Source organism: Felis catus, chromosome C1 (assembly GCF_018350175.1).
Source record: "Felis catus isolate Fca126 chromosome C1, F.catus_Fca126_mat1.0, whole genome shotgun sequence".
NCBI classification, from domain to species: Eukaryota; Metazoa; Chordata; class Mammalia; order Carnivora; family Felidae; genus Felis; species Felis catus.
The window spans coordinates 97,068,835-97,084,154 of NC_058375.1; the positions used below are offsets into that span (position 1 = coordinate 97,068,835).

Genomic DNA, 15,320 nt, shown 5'->3' on the forward strand with positions numbered 1-15,320 from the left:
GATGTCTTCTTTGGAAAGTGTCTATTCATGTCGTCTGCCCATTTCTGCACTGGATTATTTGTTTTTCAGGTACTGAGTTTGGTAAACTCTTTATAGATTTTTGGATACTAACTCTTTATCCGATATGTCTAGAAATTCTTTAAAACTTATTGGAAGCTCTGTGTATATGAGCATAGCTTATAGATTTGGGGTTTCACTTCAGTGTAATCAACCAGCTAGAGGGAATCACCAAAATGTCCATATCTGGAGGGATAGGAAGGCTACAGATTTCTGTGGTGGAAGTTCTGAGATTAAACCAACGTTGGGGGGGGGGGGGGAGTCACAATTCTGGTTTTAGTATGATTCTTCCCTGCTCTTCGCTGTCCACAGACCCTCTCCAGTGAATTTTCTCAGAATACCAGTGGTCTCCTTCATAAGGGGCACTGTTGCCTGTCTTTAAGGGATTGAGGAGAAGACTGGAGGTCCAACCTCTCTGTATACAAAGGTCATTCAATCCCCTATTTTTAGCCCTGTGGCTCACCTCTGCCTCACATAGAACCTTGGTGCATTCAAGTCCTAAGCCTCTCTGGGGAGCTTTGCAGGCCAACTGGCATTCTCCTATGCTCTCCTGACACTCTCTTCCATTCATTTTTTATCTTCCAAATATGTGTAGATTTCTCATTTGCTGAGACCTTCCTCCTCAATCTTTTTCCTTGACTTTGGGGAGGTACCCATTCTATACAACCCCTTTATGGATTCCTTTCATGTAACTTAGTGGTGATTCAGAAGGGAGAGATTATAAATGTGTATGGCTAATCTACCACATTTAACCAAAACTCTAGTCCTAAACTTTTTTTCAGGGCATGAAGAAAGAATCCTTTCAGGGCCTTTATCATCTACCACCTCAAATTAAAGCAGCTTAATTTGTGATGTTATTAGACATATATTCATTTCTCCTAAAAGATAAAAATGCATGGACTTTTATAGAGTACCTGCTACATCTCCAAGTTTCTAATGTTTCTTAAATTAATCATTATTGCTCCAAAGGGATGGCATTTACTCAATTTTATTAACATATAGACAACAGTTTTTTACAGGAAAAACTCAGGGCTTAAAAATCCTAATAACCTTGCTGTATATTATGAATCAAAAGTATGTTTGTGAATTATCTTTTGTGTTTTAAACTCCTGGTTTGCCTAAAAGTTTTATTTCACTACTTCAAAACTTTTAAAAGATGGATTTTAATTTTATAATCATCATATATAAATGCTAAACAAGTTTTAAAAATTAGGTATTTAACCTTTAAAATTAAAGTAAAAATTAAAGGTTACAGCCATTTGCTATTTCCCAATTTTAGACACTGAGCCAGTATTGATCTTCAGCTCTGTTTAACCAAATAAATGTAGTCCTCTTTTTTGGGGGGGATGCAATGTTTCTAGCTTTTTTAAATTAATTAATTAATTTATTTATTTTTAATTTACATCCAAGCTAGTTAGCATATGGTGCAATAATGATTTCGGGAGTAGAATCCAGTGATTCATCCCCTACATTTAACACCCAGTGCTCATCCCAACAAGTGTCCTCCTTAATGCCCCTTGCCCATTTAGCCCATGCCCCCACCCACAACCCCTCTAGCAACCCTCAGTTTGTTCTCCATATTTAAGAGTCTCTCATGTTTTGGGGCGCCTGGGTGGCGCAGTCGGTTGAGCGTCCGACTTCAGCCAGGTCACGATCTCGCGGTCGGTGAGTTCGAGCCCCGCGTCAGGCTCTGGGCTGATGGCTCAGAGCCTGGAGCCTGTTTCCGATTCTGTGTCTCCCTCTCTCTCTGCCCCTCCCCCGTTCATGCTCTGTCTCTCTCTGTCCCAAAAATAAATAAACGTTGAAAAAAAAAAAAATTTTTAAAAAAGAGTCTCTCATGTTTTGTCCCCTTCCTGTTTTTGTATTATTTTTGCTTCCCTTCCCTATGTTCATCTGTTTTGTACCTTTAATTCCACATGAGTGAAATCACATGGTATCTGTCTTTCTCTGACTTATTATGGTTAGGTTAATACCCTCTAGTTCCATCCACCCAAACAAGTGGATCCTATGTTTCTATATAGTTCAACTACAAACTATAGATTTTACAGAAGAATGTTCTAAAACCTTAAATGTAATGAAATTAAATCTTGGAAGAAATCAAATTTTGAAAATTAGACATTTCAGAGAAACAATCCTTTAAAAAACACATGCACTAATTTTTGAAACCTACATAATGTCCATGGGAATAATAATTATCTTGGCTATATTCAAAAGCAGAGATTAAAATTTCAAAAGTAAAAACATCACTGCATTGTATTCTAACGGCCAAAGACCCTGTGGACATTTGCATCAGTACAATTCCAACTAAAGAAGCTTTAAGTGCCTTAACTTTAGAGGCAAATTAATTTTTCTGCTTCCTTTGCTTTTTAGACTTTTCACCTTTAACATTATAGAATTAGAGTTAGTATTAACTGGAGGCAATTACCAAACTACAAAAACCTCCCTTAGCAACAGAAATACATTCATTCGTTCACTTAGTCAACAAATATTCAACATGTGCCTTTATGTGCCAGGTACTCCACCTGAGCTAGGTATACAGCAACAAGTCAAAACATAGCTCTATCTTCAAAAAGTGTACACTATAGAATCAGACGATAAAGCCAACGTATGAGGGTTGTTCAGGAAAATGCCCCCTGAACCTCCCTTACCATTTTTTCTGTCCTAAAGGGAGAGAAGTCATTAATAAATTTATGACCCCTGTTCTTGAGAGACATGAGAAAGCCACCACAATCCTCTGTACTTGTTTATGCAGAGGAAGAATAAAAAAACACGTGCCACACTTTTAGGATTTTTCTGGTTTATCCTACACATTCCATAGTATAATACAGTAAGAGGAAACATGCACCAAGCTCTATTCTAAGCACTTTACATATACTTACATTAACTTGTTTAACTCATTTAATCCTCAGAACTGTCCTGTGAGACAGGTACCTCTGATTACCCTTGCTTTACTGAGGAGGAGACCAGGCACAGAGATTCTACCCCAGTCATTTTCCTTCCAAACCACTACATATCCTGCCCCTCATTAACTGGTACAAAATGCATTCCAAATCAATGTAGGGAGAGGATCTTTTGAGATCAAGCAAGACTGCTTGCCTCTAGAAGGTTCAGTGGGATTAAGCTCTGGGAGATGTGAGTGAATTTCCTTAGTGGACGCCATCTCTACCCTAAGAACCCGGGAGAAAGATCGCAGGAGAGAAGCAGGACAGCCCTGCCCTAGTTGCCAGAAAGGTGCTCTGGAAATTCTCTGCCCAGCCCCTGCTACAGCCTCTCCACCCGCTGCCCCCGACATAACTGTGCAACCCCACCAAGGATCAGAACCACCTGACCAGTGGAGCTCCTCCTTTTAGGCAGAGGGACAGAAGTACTGGAGGCATTGCTGCAATATTGTTGGACCATAATGTATTCAACAGGAAAAAAAAGACAAGTGGAAACCCAATAACACATCTCCATCTTTTAGTGTGTTAAAATTTCCATCTTGTTGCCCGTGAGAGAATCAAATTACTTTATAGTCAGGCACAGAAGGAAGTCCCCCGATTTAAGGGCAGATGATGAACAACAAAACAACGACAAGGCAAGTACAGAACTACGGGAACATGCACGAAGGGCCACTCGGTCAGATTTAGAAGTCAAAAAAAGATTTCCAAAAGAAAATAATATCTGACCTGAGACCTAAGGATGTGTGAGACTTTGGAAAGACAGACAAGGGGCATAGCACAAGGGAGAATAAAGGTAAGCATAAGAGAAGACCCAGAAATAAGAGATAGCATGACAAAAACTTAGGAAAGTTCAAGAAAGCCAAAGGAGAGTGGAAGTGAAAAGGGGTAAAGGTAAGGTGAGACAGAAGCAGGAAAGGTAAGAACCCAGGCTGTGAAGATTATAACTTGTTAAGAGTGTGTATGTATTTTATAAGGGTACCAGGAAGTCAGGAAACAGCTTTAAATAGGAGAAAAACAATACCATTTATGTTAAAACAGGAACAAAGTAACCAGACAGTTTCAGTGATGTGAGGGCTGAGGAGACACTGGGCAGAGAGAACGGAGTTTAAAAAAAAAAAAAAAAAGCTGTTCCAGTAATTTAGATGAAGAGTGGATAAACTATCTGTAAAAGGCCAGACTGCATTGTAGGCCTTGCGGACTCCACCATCTCTGTGGCGACTACTGACCTCAGCCACAATTGCACTACAGCTGACCAAGGCACAGACAATAAATATGTAAAACACAGAGGTCCGCAGTGCAGTGCTCCCGCGGATTTGGCCTGCAGGCAGCAGCGTGCAGACAGAGGAGTGCAAACAGATCAGTCCAGGGAATTAGAAACATAAATTGGGAAAAGTATTCATCGTCAAAAGTTTTAGAAGACAGAATCCAGAGGTCTTGGTAATCGAAAATGTGGGGTCAGTGGGAAGACAAAGCCACAGAAGAATTCAAACCCCAGCTTTGGCACTCCGGCTTCTCACAGGATGGAGAAGGCATGAGAAAGGACAGGACTGGGTCAAAGGAAGGAAGGTCACATTCTGCTCACACCCCACTCGCCAAGCTGGAAATCTGTGGGGCAGGGAAGGATTCTCCTCCCACGGGAAGGCACTGCAAGTCCCATGACAATAGGTGGAGACATAACAATGTTCTTACAGGTAGGGAACTGAATAATTAGGAAAACAAAGATAAGATAATACACATTTAAGTCTAGTGAACTCCAAATTTCATGCCTAAATGTTGATGAGATTTGAGGGGTTTTGCTACTGGTATAAATAAAAGACAATGGCATATTCATAACCATTCATATACCTCTATGTCTATCAAACTATCCATTTATCTCAAATGTATTACATATATACATCTATCTTATTACCCAAGGAAGTTCATTTTCTCTTTTTTGGACAGGAAATTCTTCTAAATTAAATCTTTACTGCAATACTTATATGACGAGGCTAATAACAAAAAAATACCCTTCCTTACCCCTAAGTCCTAATTCCTCATTATTCTTTCTTATTTCTAAATAAGATGTGTACAGGGGCGCCTGGGTGGCGCAGTCGGTTAAGCGTCCGACTTCAGCCAGGTCACGATCTCGCGGTCCGTGAGTTCGAGCCCCGTGTCGGGCTCTGGGCTGATGGCTCAGAGCCTGGAGCCTGTTTCCGACTCTGTGTCTCCCTCTCTCTCTGCCCCTCCCCCGTTCATGCTCTGTCTCTCTCTGTCCCAAAAATAAATAAACGTTGAAAAAAAAAATTTAAAAATAAATAAATAAATAAATAAATAAGATGTGTACAGCGCTTTCATCGACTTCAGGTACTATCCATTCATTTCTTACCATTGTAGATGAGGAGACAGCTTTCTTAGCCTGTAAAGAGAGAATAATACATCTACTTCTATAGGACTGCAGTAAGGAAAGATCAGGAGTGTGTAGGTGGTGCTTAGGATAATGCCAGGCACATACTACATGCTAGGTATTAATGATGATTATTGTACTGCTGAACACACATACCCATGCCCTCGCAAACTATAGTTTTCCCCCAGATACAGTTTTACCCCAGTTTTAATTAAATTAGTGATTGATGTTTAGAGTGATGTGATTACATAAATATTGTTACCAGCTAAGCTAAGTAATCAATGATGACATCTCTTTTCTTAGAAATTTTGTTTGTCCTATAATTGTAACTGCCTCATTTTTTTCTTTTTCCCCCTCCCTTAACTGAGGTATAATTGACAAAAAGTGTATATATTTAAGGTGTACAATGTGGCATTTCCATATACATTGACATTGTGAATCAAGCTAATTAACATATCCAATCACCTCACATAGTTGCCATTTTTTTTTTTTGTATGCTAGGAATGCTTGATTTCCAATTCAAGTATATAATACAGTATTATTAACTATAGTCATCATGCTGTACGTTAGCTCTCTGGAACTTATTTACCTTATGAGTAAAAGTTTGTACCTTCTGACCAACCTCTCTCCATTTCCTCTATCTCTTCACACCTGGTGACTATTCTGTTTCTATGAGTCTAACTTGTTTACATTCCACATGTGAGATTGTGCAGTATTTGCTTTCTGTGTTTGGCCTGTTTCACTTTGCATAATGCTCTTCAGGTTCATCCATGTTACTGCAAATGGCAGGATTTCCTTTTTTTTTTTTTTTTAAGATTGAGTAATATTCCATTATACACACAAATACATAACATATTTTCCTTATCAATTCATCCATCAATGAACACTTAGGTTGTTTTCATAGCTTGGCTACTATGAATAATACCATGAACATGGGGGTGCAGAGATCTCTTCAAGATAATGATTTTATTTCCTTTGGACAAATACCCTGAAAAGGGATATCTGGATCAAATGGTAGTTCTATTTTTAATTTTTTGAAAAGCCTCCATAACGTTTTCCATAATGGTATACCAATTTACATTCCCACCAACAGTACATAAAAGTTACCTATTCTCTACATTCTCACCAACACTTAACTATTTTTTGACTTTATTTTTTTTTTAAGCTTACTTATTTATTTTGAGAGACAGAGAGAGGGGGAGGGGCAGAGAGAGAGAGAGGGAGAGGGGGAGAGAACTCCAAGCAGGCTTTGTACTATCAGCGCAGAACCCGGTGCAGGGCTTGAACTCATGAACCATGCATGAGATCATGACCTGAGCGAAAACCAAGAGTCAGATGCTTAACCGACTGAGCTACCCAGGCATCCCTTTTTTGACTTTCTGATAAGAGTCATCCTGGCAGGTAGGAGGTGATATCTCATTGTGGGTTTGATTTACATTTCCCTGATGACTCGTGATGCTAAACACCTTTTCATAAAGCCATTGGTAAATATATCTTCTTTGGAAAAATATCTGTTCAGGTCCTTTGTCTGTTTTTAATTGCATCACTTGTTTCTAACTATTGAGTTGTAGGAGTTCCTCTTATATTTTGAATATTAACCCCTTATCAGATATATGGTTTACAAATATTTTCTCCCATTCCACAGGTTGCCTTTATGCTTTGTTGATTGCTTCCTTTGCTAGGCAAAAACATTTTAGTTTGATGTAGTCCCACTTGTTATTTTTGCTTTTGTTGCCTGTATTTTTGTTGTCAAATCCAAAAAACTCATTGCCAAGACCAATGTCAAGGAAGTTTTCCGCTGCTTTCTTCTAGAAGTTATAAAGACTTACATTTAAGTCTTTAATTCATCTTGAGTTGATTTTTATGTATGGTATAAAATAAAGGTCCAATATCATTCTTCTGCATTTCTGCATGGATATACCTATCCAGCATATCCAGCTGTTTTCCCAGCATCATTTATTGAAGAGACTCCTTTTCCCATTATATATTTTTAGCACCTTCACCAAAGATTAGTTGACTATGTACACATGGTTTTATTTCTGAGGTCTCTCTTTTGTCCCATTTATTCAGGTGTCTTTTATGCCAGTATCATAGTGTTTTGATTACTACAGCTTTGTAATAAAACTTGAAATCAGAAAGTGTGATGCCTCCAGCTTTGCTCTTAATTAATGCCTGTTTTAGCTATTTGGAGTTCCATATGAATCTTAGGCTTGTTTTTTCTGCATCTGCAAAAAACGCCATGAGAATTTTGATAGATTGTTTTTAATCGGTAGATCCCTTTGGGTAATACGGACATTTTAACAATATTAATTCTTCCAATCCATGAACATGAGATATCTTTCCATTTATTTGTGTCTTCTTCAGTGTCTTTCATCAATGTTTCATAGTTTTCAGTGTATAGATCTTTCACCTCTATGGTTAAATGTATTCCTAAATATTTTATTCTTTTGATGCTATTGTAAATGGAATTGTTTTCTTAATTTCTTTTTGAATACTTCATTGTTAATTTATAAAATTTTTCATTTTCATTGTTTCATTTCATTTGATTTCTTCTTTGACCTATCAGTTGATCAAGAGTACACTGTTTAATTTCCACATATTTGTGAATCTTCTAGTTTTCCTCCTGTTATTGATTTCTAATTTAATACCACTGTGGTTAGAAAAGGTACCTGAAATATATTCAGTCTTCTTAAATTTGTTAAGACTTGTTTTATGACCTAACGTATGATCTATCCTGGGGAAGTTTCTATGTGTGCTTGAAGAGAATGTGCACTGCTGCTGCTGTTGGACAGAATGTTCTTTCGATGTCTATTAGTTCTATACGGTCTTTTCAAGTCCAATGTTTCCTTGCTGATTTTTCTCTCTGGATGATATATCCACTGCTGAAAGTAGGGTACTGACGCTCCCAATGATTACTGTATCATTGTCTATTTCTCCCTTTCAGTCTATTTATGTTTGCTTTATATATATGGGTGCTCCTACATTGGGTGCATCAATATTTACAAATGGTATATCCTCATTGTGTTTTTTTCTTGTTGTGATTGTTCTTAGTATAGAGAAATGCAACAGATTTCTATGTATTGATTTTGTATCCTGCAACTTTATTGAATTCATTTATTATCATTGTCTTTGGTGGAATCTTTAGGGTTTTCTAAATATGATATAATATCATCAGCAAAAAGTAACAGTTTTACTTCTTCCTTTCTGATTTCGATGCCTTGTATTTCTTTTTCTTGCCTAATTGTTCCGGCTGGGACTTCCAATACTATGTTGAGTAAAAGTGAAAAAAATGGGCATCCGGTCTTGTTCCTGATCTTAGAGGAAAAGCTTCCAGCTCTTCACCATTGAGAATAATGTTAGCTGTGGGCTGTGAGATCTTGCCTTTTGCAACAACACGGATGGACCTTAGGGCATTATGCTAAGTGAAATAAGTCAGAGAAAGACAAATAACTTATGATCTATCTTAAATGTGGAATCTAAAAAAAACAAAACACGGGCGCCTGGGTGGCTCAGTTGGTTAAGTGTCCGACTTCAGCTCAGGTCATGATCTCACTGCTTGTGAGTTCAAGCCCCACGTCAGGCTCTGTGCTGACAGCTCAGAGCCTGGAGGCTGCTTTAGAGTCTGTCTCCCTTTCTGCCCATCCCTGGCTTGCACTCTCTCAAAAATAATTAAACATTTTTAAAAAAAAATTTTTTTTAAATAAAAATAAGTAAATACAAATAAATAAATAAACAAAACAATACAAACAAACCAAGCTCATACATACACAAAACAGATTGGTGGTTGCAAGAGCTGGGGGTAAGGTGGGAGAAATGGGTTAACTGGATTTTTCTATTAGTTTAAATAAATGGAATAAAAATTAAAGGTAATGAGGAAACACTGGCCTCAAAAGACACATTAGATACGATGGACTTAACAGATATGTGCAGGACATCCCATCCACAAGCAACAGAATATACATTATCCAGTGTACATAAAAAATTCTCCAGGATAGGTCATATTAGGCCACAAGACAAGTCTAAAAAAATTTAAGAAGAATGAAATTATGTATGTGGAGATTAAACAACGTGCTAATAACCAATGAGTCAAAGAAGAAGTCAAAAGAGATATTTAAAACTTTGAGAACAAATGAAAATAAAAATACAACATACCAAAACTTAGGGGATGAAACAAAAGCAATCCTAAGAGGGAAGTTCATAGTAATAAATGCCAGTCTATATTAGTAAAGAACCCTAACAAATTAACAACACTTTAACTTTACATCTCAAGAAACTAGAAAAGAGGAACAAGCAAGCTCAAAGTTAGTAGAAGGAAATAGCAAATATCAGAGCAGAAATAAATGAAATAGAGACTAAAAAGATAGTAGAGAAGATCAATAAACCCAGAGCTAGTTTCTTTTAAAAGATAAACAAAATAAACCTTCAGCTAAGCTAGACTTACCAAGGTGGGGGCAGGGGTGAGAGGACTCAAACAGAACCAGAAATGAAAGAGGAGATGTTACAACAGATACCATAAGAAAAAAGGATCAAAAAAAAAAAACAAAAAAAAAACAAAAACAAAAAAAAAACCTAACATGAACAATTATATGCCAACAAATTGGGCAGCCTAAAAGGATAAACTCCTAGAAACACAACCTCCCAAAACTGAATCAGGAAAAAATAGAAAATTTGAACAGACTGATTAATAGTAAGGAGACTGAATCAGTAATCAAAATCCTCCCAGTCAAAAAAAATTCCTGTAGGGGCACCGGGGTGGTTTGGTCAGTTGAGCATCCGACTCTTGGTTTCGGCTCAAGTCATGATCTCACAGTTCATGAGTTCAAGCCCCACATCAGGCTCTACGCTGATGGCATGGAGCCTGCTTGGGATTCTCTCTCTCTCCCTCTCTCTGCCCTTCCCCTACTCATGCTCTCTCTCTCTCTCAAAATAAATAAACTTAAAAAATATTATACATTAAAAAAAAATTCCTGTACCAGATGGCTTCACTAGTAAATTCTACCTACCAAACATTCAAAGAATTAATACCAATCCTTCTCAAACTCTTTCAAAAATTAGAAGAGGTGGGAATGCTTCCAAACTCATTTTATGAGGCCAGCATTACCGTAATACTAACACCAGACAAGGACACTACAAGAAAATAATAGGCCAATATCCCTGATAAACACAGATACAAAAATTCTCAGAAAAAATATTAGCAAACTGAATTCAACAATAAATCAAAAGAATCATACACCACAACCAAGTGGGATTTATTCCAGGGATGCAAGGATGGTTCAACATCCACAAATCAATGTAATATAGGACATTGACAAAATTAAAGATCAAAATGATACTATCATCTCAACAGATGCAAAAAAAAAAAAAAAAAAAAAAAGCATCTGACAAAATTCCACATCCATTTATGATAAAAACTCTCAACAAAGTGGGTATAGAGGGAATGAACCTCAACATAATAAAGGCCATATATGGCAAGCCTCATTTTCTCACTCACTTAATTTTCTGCATATACATTACTAATTCATCTTGAAACTCCCTATAAGTGTTACAAATCTGCTCCAAATATGCTAAAACACAAGAAATACCAGTTTCTTTCTTTCCCCCTGGAAGATGTCTGTATCACAGTTTTCTGTCCTCTTGCTTCTTTCTGGTCTCATTGCTTTCTAGGCCTGATATAAACTGCCATCCTGGGACACCTCTTAATTATCCTGGAATCCCCTTAACCTCTCTGTGCTGGCTATCCTGTTTCCTGGTACTATGGATTCCCCTTTTATGGGTTACTCATTTCATTCTAATACACTACATGTCTTCCCATGCTTTCTGAAAGGGGACATAAGGTTTTGAAACTCTGAAGACCTGAATATATCTTCATGTGGTGCCTTATACTTGGTTAATAAACTCAGCATAAAAACCCCCATAGTATGGGGTTCAAAGCGCATCCAGGTTGTTGTACACATCCACACCAGGAAGGTGATGCACCCCAACTCCACAGGGACAGAAGCTCCTATGCTCTGGATCCTCCCAGACCTTGCCCTCTGTATCTCTTTATCTGGCTGTTCATCTGCATCCATTATGATATCCTTTAGTAAACTTGTGAATCTAAGTAAGTGTTTCTGAGTTCTGTAAGCCACCCTAGCAAATTAATCAAACCTGAGGAGATCATGGGAACCTGATTTGTAGCCAAGTAGGACAGAAAGTTGTGGGGAACCTGGGGACCTACTACTTACGACTGGTATCCAAAGTGGGACTGAGCCTTTAATGTGTGGGAGCTGACACTATCTCTAAGGAGACAGTGTCAGAGCTGAGTTAAATTGTAGGACTCCTGGGTGGTTTCAGGGAGAAGTGCATGGTGTTGGGGAAAACTTCCACATGGTTGGTGACACAGCAAAGTGTTTGGTGTGAGAATAGTAAAAGAGACTCACAGGAGAAACAAGGTAGACTTTAATTAAGTTCTGAAATATGATACTGCTCCTTAGTAAAGGTGTTAATCACTCAAAAGATCCTTTCAGCAACATAAGAAAGGCCATCTATGACAAACCCACAGCTCATATCATATCAGCAGTAAAAAGCTGAAAGCTTTCCTTCTAAGATCAGGAACAAGACAAGGATGTCCCCTCTCACCACTTTTATTCAACACAGTACTGACTGGACCTCCTAGCTGTGGCAATCAGACAAGAAAAAGAAATAAAAGGCATCCAAATTGGTAAGGAAGGAGTAAAACCATCCTTATTTGAAGATTACATAATATTATATCTAGAAAATCCTAGACTCTGCCCAAAACTATTAGAATAAATGAATTCAGTAAAGTTGTAGGGCATAAAGTTAATATACAAAAATTTGTTTCATTTCTCTCTACCAATAACTACTACAGAAAGAGAAATTTTAAAACAAACTCACTGTTGATTTCATCAAAAAGAATAAAATACCTAGGAACAAATTTAACCAAGGAGGTGAAAGACCTGTATTCAAAACCTTTTAAGCCACTGATTAAAGAAACTGAGGATGACACAAATAAATGAACAGATGTACCATGGCTCACGAATTGGGATAGTACTGTTAAGATGTTCATACTATCCAAAGCAATCTATGGATTCAGGGCAATCCCAGTCAAAATAGCAATAGCATTTTTCACAGAACCTGAAAAAACTAATCCTAAAATTTGTATGGAGCCCCAAAAGACCTCAAATAGCCTAAGCAACCTTGAGAAGAAAACCAAAGCTGGAGGTATCAGAATACCAGATTTCAAAGTATACTACAGAGCTATAGTCATGAAAACAGTATGGTTCTGGCACAAAAACAAACCATAGATCAATGGAACAGAATAGAGGGCCTAGAAATAAACCCACACTTGTATGGTCAATTTATCTACAACAAAGGAAGCAAGACTACACAATGAGAAAAAGAGTCTCTTCAATAAATGGTTAGGGAAAACTGGACAGCTACAGGAAAAAGAATTTAACTCGACCACTTTCTTCCACCACATCCAAAGATAAACTCAAAATGCATTAAAGACCTAAATATACGACCTGAAACCATAAAACTCGTAAAAGAAAACATAAGTGGTAAACTCTTAGACACTGGTCTTAGCAACATACTTATTAATATGTCTCCTTGGGAATGGACAACAAAAGCAAAAATAAACAGGGGGACTACACCAAAATAAAAAGCTTTTGCTCAGTGAAGGAAACCATCAACAAAATGAAAAAGCAACTTACTGAATGGGAGACAATATCTGCAAATAATATATTCAATAAGGGAATAATATCCAAAATATATAAATAACTCACAGAATTCAATACCAAAAAACTAAATAAAATCCAATTAAAAAATGGGCAGAGAAACTAAATAGGCATTTTTCCAAATACATATACAGATGGCCAATAGACACATGAAAAGATGTTCAAAATCACTGATTACCGGGGAAGCAAACCAAAACCACAATGAGATGTCATCTCACACCCGTCAGAATGGCTAGTATCAAAAAGACGAAATAATAGGTGTTGGCAAAGTTGTGGAGAATAGGGAACCCTTGTGCAATGTTTGTGGGAATGCAAACTGGTGCGGCCACTACTACTACAGAAAACAGTATAGAGGTTCCTCAGAAACTTAGGAGAAATTCCATCCAATCCAGCAATTCTATTTCTGGGTGTATACCTGAAGAAAACAAAAACACTAATTCAAAAAAAGATATATGCAACCCTATGTTTGCTACAGTGTTACTGAGAACAGCCTAGATATGGAAGCAACCTAAGTGTCCACTGATAGCTGCATGAATAAAGATATGGTAAATACATACAATGGAATATTAGTGAGCCATAAAAAAAAAAAAAAGAATGAAAGGCAACATGGATGGACCTAGAGCTAAGTGCAGTTAAGTCAGACAAAAAATACATGACTTCACTTATGTGTAGAACCTAAAGAACAAATGGACAAACAAATTACAGAAAGAGACTTACAAATACAGAGGATAAATGGGGGTTGCCAGAGGAAAGGAGGATTGGGGCTGGGCAAAACAGGTGAGGGGGATTAAAAGGTACAAACTTCCAGTTATAAAATGAGTAAGTCACGGGGATGTCAAGTACAGCATAGTGAATACAGTCAAGAATATCATACTTTTATGGTGACAAATGCTAACTGCACTTATCATGGTGCATTTTATAATGTATACAAACGTCAAATCAGTGTGTAATATACCTATAACTAATATAGATATTTTTAAAAATCCTTCCAATTTGGAAATGTGTGTATTTAAGTTCTGGGAAAGGTATTATTTATTTGATAATTTCTTCCCCTCCATGTCTTTCCTTTTTTCTGGAACATCTATCTATTAGCTGTCAGGCTTCCATTATGAACTGTACTCACTTTCCTATTTTCTTTTTTTTTTAATTTTTTAACATTTATTTATTTTAGAGAGAGAGAGAGAAAGAGTATGAGTGGGAGAGGGGCAGAGAGAGAGGGAGACACAGAATCTGAAGCAGTTTCTAAGTTCCAAGTTGTCAGCAAAGAGCCCGATGTGGGGCTCAAACTCACAAACTGCTAGATCATGATGTGAGATGAAGTCAGATGCTTAACTAAGCCACCCAGGCTCCCCTCTATTGTCTTTTTCCTTGTTTTTTGGTTTTTTGGTTTTTTTTTTTTGTATAATTTTTCAGAGAAATAGCTGCAACTTTACCTTCCAACTTTTCTACTAAGCTTATTGGTTACTTTTGCTTTCTGGTTCTCTTTTTCATTCTCAGTCCATTTTTCCTTTTCCTTTTTTTTTTTTTTTAAAGTATACAGTTCTTTATGTATATTAATTATATCTTTAAAAATAGCATTCTTATGATTCCTTTGTCATTTACCTCTTTCCTTCTTTTTCTTTAGGTCTCAAATATTTGATGATCTTCAACTATCCATTTACATTTAAAAGTAATGGACGCCTGGGGGGCTCAGTCAGTTAAGCATCCAACTTCAGTTCAGGTCATGATCTTGAGGTTTGTGGGTTCAAGTCCTGCATCAGGCTGTCCACTCTCAGCACAGGGCCTGCTTTGGATCCTCTGTCTCCCTCTGTCTCTACCCCTCCTGTTCTCTTTCTCTTTCTCTCTCTCTCTCAAAAATAAATAAACATTAAAAAAAAAAAAAAAAAGTGAGGCACTAACATGCTGAATGTGAGCTCAGTGTGCAAAGAGTGAAGCTTGTTAAACAGCAGGCCTCACCATAAACAGCCATTTCATTTCCAGTATGTTTAGGTCTTCTTAGCTGGCCAGTTTCTGCAAAAGGCAATCCCAGTCTTCTGTTGGAGATTATAAACCTGGCCACCAGATTTCTACTTAATCTCCATTATTAGCAGTATTTCACACCACTCTAACTTTGTGTCTGGTGTTCAAGAATCCAGAACTTCTCTGGCTCAGCCTCTCCAGAAAGCAAGCTTCAATTCAACCTTCTGTCAGGGGAAGATAAGGGTA

The 15,320-nt window shown here is 37.4% G+C and overlaps 1 protein-coding gene across 14 annotated transcripts in view; it reads right to left on the reverse strand.

Moving 5' to 3' along the window:
• PHTF1 (putative homeodomain transcription factor 1) overlaps positions 1 to 15,320 on the reverse strand; it is a 96,895-nt gene that overhangs the window by 70,234 nt on the left and 11,341 nt on the right. For 11 of the 14 annotated variants that reach the window (XM_023258999.2, XR_006582872.1, XR_006582871.1 and 8 more), the window contains exon 4: positions 5,362 to 5,391. The exons of 2 other annotated variants lie outside the window; for them this stretch is intronic. In XM_023258999.2, the coding sequence (XP_023114767.1) occupies positions 5,362 to 5,391 (30 nt within the window). Of the gene's footprint in view, positions 1 to 5,012; positions 5,038 to 5,361; positions 5,392 to 15,320 lie in introns of those variants that run through there. One more of the 14 variants, XM_023259004.2, reaches the window with a different exon arrangement.